This window comes from Peromyscus maniculatus, chromosome 22 (genome assembly GCF_049852395.1).
Source record: "Peromyscus maniculatus bairdii isolate BWxNUB_F1_BW_parent chromosome 22, HU_Pman_BW_mat_3.1, whole genome shotgun sequence".
Taxonomy (NCBI): domain Eukaryota; kingdom Metazoa; phylum Chordata; class Mammalia; order Rodentia; family Cricetidae; genus Peromyscus; species Peromyscus maniculatus.
Genome location: NC_134873.1, coordinates 6615203 through 6624882, shown reverse-complemented (window position 1 = coordinate 6624882; position 9680 = coordinate 6615203). Strand labels below are relative to the sequence as shown.

At 40.0% G+C, this 9680-nt stretch overlaps 1 protein-coding gene across 1 annotated transcript in view; it reads left to right on the top strand.

Annotated features, from left to right (window-relative positions):
- The first annotated feature begins 429 nt into the window (after nucleotides 1-429).
- Nucleotides 430-9680, top strand: part of LOC102913190 (uncharacterized) — an 82823-nt gene continuing 73572 nt past the window's right edge. Inside the window, 1 exon segment of the mRNA XM_076559077.1 lies at nucleotides 430-1355. Coding sequence (XP_076415192.1) covers nucleotides 1341-1355 — 15 coding nt within the window. The 5' untranslated portion in view covers nucleotides 430-1340.

Genomic DNA, 9680 nt, shown 5'->3' with positions numbered 1-9680 from the left:
TATAGTGACCCAGACTGAACATGCCAGTCAAGTGTTCATGTGGCTTTAAAGAACCCTCAGCGGAAGGCCTGCAGGCAGGACACAGGATAAAATTCCTCCACAGAGCAGTGGAGCACAGCAGTAAAGCAGCTGGACAGGGATTCTTCATGCCATCACCACTGCTGCTGGCTGCTGCTCCAGCACCGTCACAGATGCCAGACAGGGTGTCAAAAGTGGACAGTGGACTTGGGAGCAAAGGCCAGGCTTCTACAGATCCACATGAACTCCAGGGCAAAGACTGACACTAATGGTCCCCAAAGCTGGGCTGTCAGAGACTTCAAACCTTTTCCATTTGCTCTCTTGAGACAGGGTCTCCCTGCAACAGTGTCCTCAGTCCAGAGTACAATTTTGGGCCACACCTAGCTTTTCTTTATTTCATTAATAAATGTGCAGACTTATTAGAAGTCAGACATGGTGGTGCAGGCCTTTAATCTTAGCACTCTGCAGCACAGGCAAACTTATCTTTATGTTTTTTAGGCTAGCCTGGTCTGCATAGTGAGTTCCTGTCCAGTCAGGGCTGCGGAGTGAGACCCTGACAAGAAAATGAACAATAGAAGCATGATGTAAAAATAAGTTTTCATTATTGGCTTTACTTATTTTCACTAACAATGCAAAATTAAATGAAAACAAATCTGTTGACTCCTATGTCAAGTGGCAATAAAGTATGTAAAATGTAGTCATCAGAGTATTGAGACTCTATAGTAAATATGGAGTGATAAGTAAAAAGCTTACTCTGATCCCATAGGGTTTAGTGCTCTAAATCCTATATTTACATTGATGGGCCTTTTCTACAGAATAACAGTTTAAGATAATGCATATTAGTGCACAGTTTTTTAAATCAAACTTTCTTTTTATAAAAATGAAGATCATAGTACCTTTTCCACAGCTTGCCTGAGGTATTGCTAACCCAGAAAGTGGCAGGTTTCCTTTGTCCTTTCTCAGTTCATAGCAAAACCTAATTCCCCAGAAAAAAAGTTCTACTGAGTGCAGGAATAGTTCAGGGAAGACTTTGCAGTCCAGCAATTCTGCATCAATGTCGATCTCTGCATGTCTGGGCCAGTTCTGTGCCTGGGGTAGAAGCCAGGGCTGCCAATCATTGGGCTCCCTCACTTCACAGCACTGTCCCTAAGGTAGCTCAGCAGCCAATCAGGACCTCCAGATGGACTGCCAGTCAGAATGGGGAGGGCACTTCCGATCCGCCCTGTTGCATGGTCTGTGGTTCAGCGGTTAAGGCAGGTCTCCTGTTTTGTGTGCTTGGCTGTGATCACTGCTGCTGGGAGCTTTAAGGAGAGCGGGTGAGCATGGAATCCGCCATGGTGAGTGAGGGGCCGCTATAGCCACGGGGAGGAGCGGTGGGAGCCAGAGTGGGGTCCCCCCGGGGCTGTGGAAATGGCATCAAGGACGCGGTGTCTGGAGTGATTCCTTTTGGTCCCCTGAGGTCCCTGCAACTCCCAGGCAGAAGCGGGACCTGTGAGTGATTTAGCTCTGCTGTTTGCTCCTGTGTAGAGCATTGGGGAGTGTGAGCATTTGTGTGGAAATAGCCTAGTTACCATGCAAGGCACGCACATGAGAATTCAGGTGTAGGATCCTTCTGCAGTTAATTAATTCTGTGCAGGTGTAAAGTCTGTGTCATTAACATATTTGCTTGTAGATGCCAGGGTGGTTCAATAGCATATGTCAGTAAGAGTTTTCTGGCCACGTGTCACATTAGACTATATTTATTCTCTCTCTCTCTCTCTCTCTCTCTCTCTCTCTCTCTCTCTCTCTCTCTCTCTCTCTCTCTCTCTCTCTCTCTCTCCCTCTCTCTCTCCCCTCCCTCCCTCCCTCCATTCCTGTCTCTCCCTGTCGTACCCCCAGATCGGTTTTCTCTGTGGCCAGCGAAGGAAGATTTGCTAACTTGTAGAGCTCTGGTCACTCTACTGTCTTCTGAAAGGTCTGCACTTGGCACTGAACATTCAGGTGTGGGATCCGCCTGCAGTTAATTCTGTGCAGGGTGTAAAGTCTGTGTCATTAACACATTTGCATGTGGATGCCAGCGTGGTTCTTTTACCTGTGTCATTAAGGCCAGGCTTACTGTGGTTCCTGGCCTCGTGTGGCAAAATTGATTCTATATTTATTGTGTTTTTATTTCCAAGTTTGCTTTTATGTTCTGTTGATCTCTATTCTTTTCCCAACAGTACAGTCTCTCCCTGGCCCCCCTTCCCCCATCGGTTTTCTCTGTATAGACCTGGCTGTCGTGGAACTCACTCTGTAGACCCAGCTGGCCTCAAACTCCCACATTACTGGGCTTAAAGGTCTGTGCCATCACCGCCGCCCAGTTCAGTGCAGTCTTTATTGCAGTTTCATTCAAAGTTAGAAGTCAGATGGTGTCACTGTGTGTACTGTGTATTCAGTCATGTGTTGATCAATTTTTCATTCATGAAGGCTTTTCCTTATGCTATTTCTGTAGTTTGTAGCATAAATTGTTAGACTTTCATTGAACTTTGCTGTATCTATAGCTCAAATTCTGTATTGTCGTAATAGAATATTGACATAATAGACAAGATGATAGCAAATCACATGGTTGATTTCTACTCAAGGTTAGTCTAGCTCCCTGCTAAGGAAGTCCATCGTCCATCAGACACAATTCCCAGTGGTATCCCCACCTCTCCAAAGTTAAATGTGCACTGTTACACCCTTTCCTTAAAAGGACTCTTTAATTAGGTTTGCATGTGTATAGAAGGAGATGGTGTCTATGGCCTAGGCATGTAGGCCCCATGCAACTAGGGAACAGAGGAAAGAATTCCATGACCCCAATCAGAGTTTGCTTCTTTTTGTTCTAGAGCTTTTAAGTGTGCTGTTAAGTGACTAATGTGAGACTTTTCCAAATTCCTTATGTAGGCACTTAGTGCTGTAAACTTTCCTCTTAGCACTGCTTTCATAGTGTTCCATAAGTCTGGTTATGCTTTGCATTCATTGTCATTGAATTCTAGGAAGTCTTTAATGTCTTTCTTTATTTCTTCCTTGACCCAGTGGTGATTGAGTTGAGTGTTGTTCAGTTTCCACCAGTTTGTAGGCTTTCTGTAATATGTGAGGTTGTTGAATTCTGCCTATAGGCCATAGTGAACCTGTAAGATTCAGAGGTTGAGATACCAATTTTTTTGTGTGTGTTAGATTTGCTTTGTTACTGAGTATGTGGTCAATTTTAGAGAAGGTTCCATGTGGTGCTGAGAGGAAGGCATATTCTTTTTTGTTAGGGTGAAATGTTCTGTAGATGTCTATTAAGTCCATTTGAGTCATAACATCTGTTAGGCCCCTTATTTCTCTGTTAACTTTCAGTCTGGCAGATGTGTCCATTGCTGAGAGTGGATATTAAAGTCTCCCATGATTAGTGTGTGTGGTCTGATGTGTGATGTAAGATTTAGTAATGTTTCTTTTACAAATGTGGATGCCCTTGTATTGGGAGCATAAATGTTCAGAATTGAGACATCCTCTTCATTGATTTTCTCTGTGATGAATATGAAATGTCCTTCTCCATCTCTCTTGATTAATTTTAGTTTGAAGTCTGTTTTGTTAAGTATTAGGATAGCTACACCAGCTCTTTTTCTTAGGTCCATTTGATTGGAAAATATTTTCCCAACCCTTTACTCTGAGGTAGTATCTGTCTTTGAAGTTGAGGTGTGTTTCTTGTATGCGGCAGAAGAATGGAACCTGTTTTCGTACCGATTCTGTTAGCTTGTGCCTTTTTATAGGTGAATTGAGTCCATTGATATTAAGAGATGTTAATGACCAGTGATTTTTAAGGCCTGTTATTTTTTTTTTTTTTTTTTGGTAGTATGTGTGTTCCTCTTTGGAATTTGCTGGTGTGAGGTTATTTATTGCCTGTGTTTTCACAGGTGCAGCTAACTTCCTTGGCTTGAAGTTTTCCTTCTAGTACTTTCTGTAGGGCTGGATTTGTGGATACATATTGTTTAAATCTGGTTTTGCCATGGAATATCTTATTATCTCCATCTGTGGTGATTGAAAGTTTTGCCGGCGAGAGTGTTCTGGGCTGGCATCCATGGTATCTTAGTGTCTGCAAAATGTCTGTCCAGGACCTTCTGGATTTCAGAGTCTGTATGCACACTGATGTTTTCAATCTATGTGTAAAGCTGTGGCTACTAATTGAGAGATATTTGGCTGTGAAAGCCAGGCCATTGTATGTCCCCATTGTTGGGGGAGCCCAAATCATGTGACCAGTTCCTGGAGGAGCTTTTTAAGCTACTACCTGAGTTGTTTTAGTCTGGTTAGGGAACAGTTTTACCAACCCGGAAGGGGTATCTATCAAAACTAGCAAGTACTGTTATCCTCCCTAGGCAGGGCGGAACTTGGTGAAATTATTTTCTCCAGAGATCTTAGGAGATTTTGCTTTGTCATTTGGATGCTTTTCTGGGTAAGGGCTCTGTTTTGGATTCACTAGAGGACAAACCTGACATCTCACTAAGAGACATCCCTTGCTAGCCTGTCCAATCTAGGTATAATATACTTTGGTCTGATTCAACTCAGAAAGTTTTGTGAACCCCAGATGAGCAGGCCAGTTAAGGTTAGTTACCAACAGTCCAGTCAGTTGTTTGGGGGAGAATGATCCTTCCCTCCATCATCCTGTGGTTTCAAACTGTCCATGTTTTTACCATGAAGTCTCAGGCAGTGGGGGGACATGGTATGTCATCAGAATACCATGCAGCCCTCCTGGTTTTAGTCAGATTATTAGCAAGCCCCACTGGTTCCAGAATATCAATAGGCCCCACTGGTTTTAGGCAGAATATCAATAGGCCCCTCTGGTTTGGTGGGCAGTAATTTGCAGGGAAAGCCAAATAGCCTCTTGGAGAGCAAAGATATTTTAATGTGTCCCCCTCCCCCACCCCATGATGAGAAGCCCTCTTTCTCTGTAGATCATTCTGTCTACATGCCCACCAGTTCCAGGAACACTGATATCCAGAAGCATCAATATCCAGCTGCACTTAGGAACTCCAGAACCTGTTTCTTAGTCCTTGGAGTTGGAATGTGAAGGATGGCAGCAATCCTATTCTGAGACAGGTAACTTTTGTCTCCCTTCAGCTGGTAGCCAAGATAGGTAGGTTTCTACAAAGTTGGGTTTTCTAAGCCAACAGTTTGTAGCCAAAGGTCTGTAAACCTCCCAGGGTCCTTTTACAATTTGTTTTCTCAGAACACCTCTGAGTCCAATTTTTATTGTTCTACCCCCAACCCTACACCTATCTATTCATAACTCTGGGAAAAAATGAAACATTTAGGAGAGGAGCATTGTTTTCTTATAATTACTTTCTGCTGTTTAGGGGGTGACAGTATCTCTGTGGGGTCCAATAAGAAGGCTTATATTGTTATATCTCAATATGGCTAGCCATAGAGTCTACAGCTATTTCAGAAATGGATAAGATTGCCTGAGATTCTGGCTAGAAGTGTATTATGACAGACCATCTTATCTTAGGACTGTCCTGAAGAGTTATCAGTTCAAAGTTGCTCATTGAGTAATATGCTTAGGTACCATGACATCCTTCTGGACTGGGTAGAGTTGTTGTTGTGGGACCCCATCTTCTTTATGGAGACTTCAGTGATTGCTATTGGAGAAGACTTATTTTTTTTTACTGTGGAAACTTTAACATTAATATCAAAATGGAAAATTTGGATTTAAAGATGGCATGACATGTAAGAAAGAATTCTGATAAATCAAGAATAAACATGGAGAGAAATAGACTCTTGGTGACATTTGTCCCTTTTTATTTGTTTTCTTCTGTCCCACATCAGGCAGCTCTTTTGATATGAGACAGAATCTCTTAATTTTTTTTTTAGCAATATGCTTGGGTTTAGAGAAGGAGGGAGCCAAATTCCAACTCCAAAGCAAACTTGATATATAATTGAATTGGAACCATAACTCTTCTAGAGTTAAAGAGATATAGATGTTAGGCAGTCAGATATCATCTTGTGTAGATTGGTACCAACAGATTCTTTCTGCTGTAGATTTCTCGATATCCAAGGCCTTATGATTTCTGGATGATGGGTATTTCTATTACCCTGTAAAGAAAAAAACAGAACCGTAACCCAACCCTTGTTATGTTTTTGTCTTGTTTTGTTTTTACAACTTGTAGAGATGTCATCTCTGTGGATGAGCTTTTATTTATCTTTATCAAGGAGTTTCTCCTGTTTGAATCAAATTTTTATTGATTTTGTTGGTATCCAGAGCTTTTTTTTCCTCCCACAGAAACAAAAGCAAAACCCCTTCTCCAACATAGGATGTATCCTGTTTTCCATTCTGAGGTCAACACATCTTTGAAATAAACTGGTTGATTTAGCTCAGAAGTTTTGTCTGTTGTCCAATGTCTCTCCATAGCTATTGTTCCTTTCTCATCAGCACTGAGAAAATTTAAGGTTAATAAAGCATTATGTTATGCAATCTATTTCTAGGCGTCATTGTTACCTGTTGTTTATTTACCATACCCTTTAAAGTTTGATCAGATCTTTCTATGACTGCTTGGTCTTTGGAATTGTGTGGTATACCTGTAACACGCTTTATGTTATAATAAGCAAAAACTGTCTTATTTTATTTGAGGCATATGCTGGAGCATTGTCAGTGTTAATTGTACTGGTATCCCATGATGTCCATAAGTTCTAAAAAGTGTGTAATCACAGAATCAGCCTTTTCAGAACTCATAGGAGTTACCCACTGCAATCCTGAATGGGTGTCAATGGTATGATGTACATACTTTAATCTTCCAAGTTCTGCGAAATGACACACATCCATCTGCCAAATTTTATTTCTTTGTATATCTTTAGGATTCCCTCTTGTGGGTGATAGAGTTTGGTTACAGAAGGAACAAGTAGGACATTTTCTTACAATTTTCTTGGCTTGTTGTCAAGTGATGGAGAAATCCTTCTTTAAACCTTTGTTGTTTACATGGTGTTTCTTATGAAATTCTGAGGCTACTAGCACATTTCCTATATGTAACTGATCAATCTCATCATTACTTGGTGCTAGAGGTTCTAGCAGACCCATATGGATCAGATGTGAGTTATACATAAGGGATGCTTCCTATTCCTGATTATTTCTTATAACTGAATAAATAACAAGGTTAATTCTGACTCATCAGGGATAAATTCTGCAGTCTCAGTATATAAGACCACTCTTTCAGCATACTGAAAGTCAGTAACTATGTTGAGAAGTTCCAAAATATCCATTAATAACATCAGAATAGCATACAATTCCAATTTTTGAACTGAATAATAAGGACTTTGAACCACTTCACTTAAAATTTCTGACTTGTAACCTGCCTTTTCTTGTTTGTTTGCATCTGCATAAAATGTATGGGCTCCAAATATGGGTGTTTCCCAAACAACTCAAGGCAGAATCCAATCAGCTCTCTTTATAAACTAAATTCTATCACTTTTGGGATTTTTGCTGTTAATCTCTCTCAAAAAATTACTGTAAGCTCTTTGTCAAGGTTCACTTTCTGCCCATAATTTGTCAATGTCATCCTTAGTTAGAGGTACTATGATTTCTGCTGGGCCTATTCCTGCAAATTGACAAAAATCTCAATTTTCCTTTTAAATTAAGTCAGAGAACCTTTCCACATAAGTTTTTATTTTTTTACTCTGTTTATTTGGTAGAAATATCCATTCCAATATAATATCTTCCCACTGCATTAAAATTTCTGTAGGAGAGTACTTAGAGGGTAAAATAACCAAAATGCAATCAAGCTTTGGATCCACATGATCCATATTTCCTTCCTGTACTTTCTTTTCCACCAAGGCCAATTCTCTCAGCTTCATGTGTCTTGGATTATTTAAGTCCTTGTCACCTTCTAAGGTTTTGAATAAATTACTCAGTTCATCATTTTTTATCCCAACAACAGTTTGTAGTTGGGAAATGTCTCCAAATAATCTTTGAAAGTCATTAAAAGTCCATAATTGATCTCTCCTAATTTACACCTTTTGGGGTCTAATTTTCTGTAGACCTATCTTATATCCTAAATAATTTATAGGATCTCCTCTTTGTATCTTTTTAGGAGCAATTTGTAATCCCCAAATAGGTAAAAAAATTTTTTTTGAACATTTTTTTTCTAAGGTATCTATGTTTGAATCAGCTAGTAAAATACTGTCCATGTAATAATAAATTATTGATTTAGGAAATTATTTACATATTACTTCCAATGGCTGTTATACAAAATTATTGGCATAGGGTTGGGCTTTTTAACATTCCCTGTGGGAGAACTCTCCATTGGTAACTCTTTTTTTTTTTTTTTTTTTTTTTTTTTTTTTTTTTTTTTTTTGGTTTTTCGAGACAGGGTTTCTCTGTGTAGCTTTGTGCCTTTCCTGGAACTCACTTGGTAGCCCAGGCTGGCCTCGAACTCACAGAGATCCACCTGGCTCTGCCTCCCGAGTGCTGGGATTAAAGGCGTGCGCCACCACCGCCCGGCTAATCCATTGGTAACTCTTAACCAGCTGAGAGTTATTATAAATAGGTACTGTGAAGGCAAATCTTTTTCTGTCTTTTTGTTGTAAGGAATTGAGAAGAAACAGTCTTTTAAAGTGATAACTATAAGAGGCCATCCTTTAGGTAACAAAGTAGGCAAAGGAATTCCAGATTGTAGAGAGCCCATTGACTGAATTACCTTGTCAATTACTCTTATGTCTGTTACCATTCTCCACTTCCCAGATTTCTTGTTAATAACAAAAACAGGAGAATTCCAAGGGCTGGTAGATTCTTTAATGTGTTGAGCATTTAACTGCTCTTGAACCCACTGTTTTAAAGCTTGTAGCCTCTCTTTTGTCAAAGGCCATTGTCTAACCCAGACAGGTTTATTAGTTAGTCATTTTAAAGGTAGGGCTGTTGGTACTTCTGAGGGTTCAACAGCAATTGTGCTCTGTTGATGTACAACCTGAATAGTTGGTGGCTGTTTTTTATAGGATGTTATAATATTATTCCTAGAAACATGCATTGGTCTGTATACCCTTTCTGAGATTTCCCAAAGATTCATTTCCCACATATGGTTTCAGCCTTCCTCTCTATCCTTTTGGCCCTAAGCATTCAACCTGTCTCAAACTCTATTTTATCTGAGATAGGGTTCCAATCTCTAAAAGTTGGACATTTCTTTCTTTCTTTTCTTTTTTTTTTTTTTTTTTTTGGTTTTTTAAGACAGGGTTACTCTGCTTAGCTTTGCGCCTTTTCTGGAACTCACTTGGTAGTCCAAGCTGGCCTTGAACTCACAGAGATCCACCTGGCTCTGTCTCCCGAGTGCTGGGATTAAAGATGTGTACCACCACTGTCTGGGAGACATCTATTTCTTGAAGAGGCCAATTGGATGCCATGATTTTGGTGTAATTATAGTCGCATCTACACCTGTGTCTATGAGACCTTCCAAAACAATGCCATTAATTGAAATTTTAAGCTTTAGTCTTTGTTCATTTATGGAAGTCTGTCAAAATATTTTTTATTGTATTCTTTGGAACTTTTGATTTATCTATCAGAACTGTTCTATCATCCAATGTAGTATCTTTCTTTACATTAGGCATTGGTTTAATTGTCCTGGAGAGAAATTTTCTCCACAGTGACTGGAAATGTTTTGACCACGTCCAATTTGGGGGCCTACAAGAGGCCCCCTGAGACATTT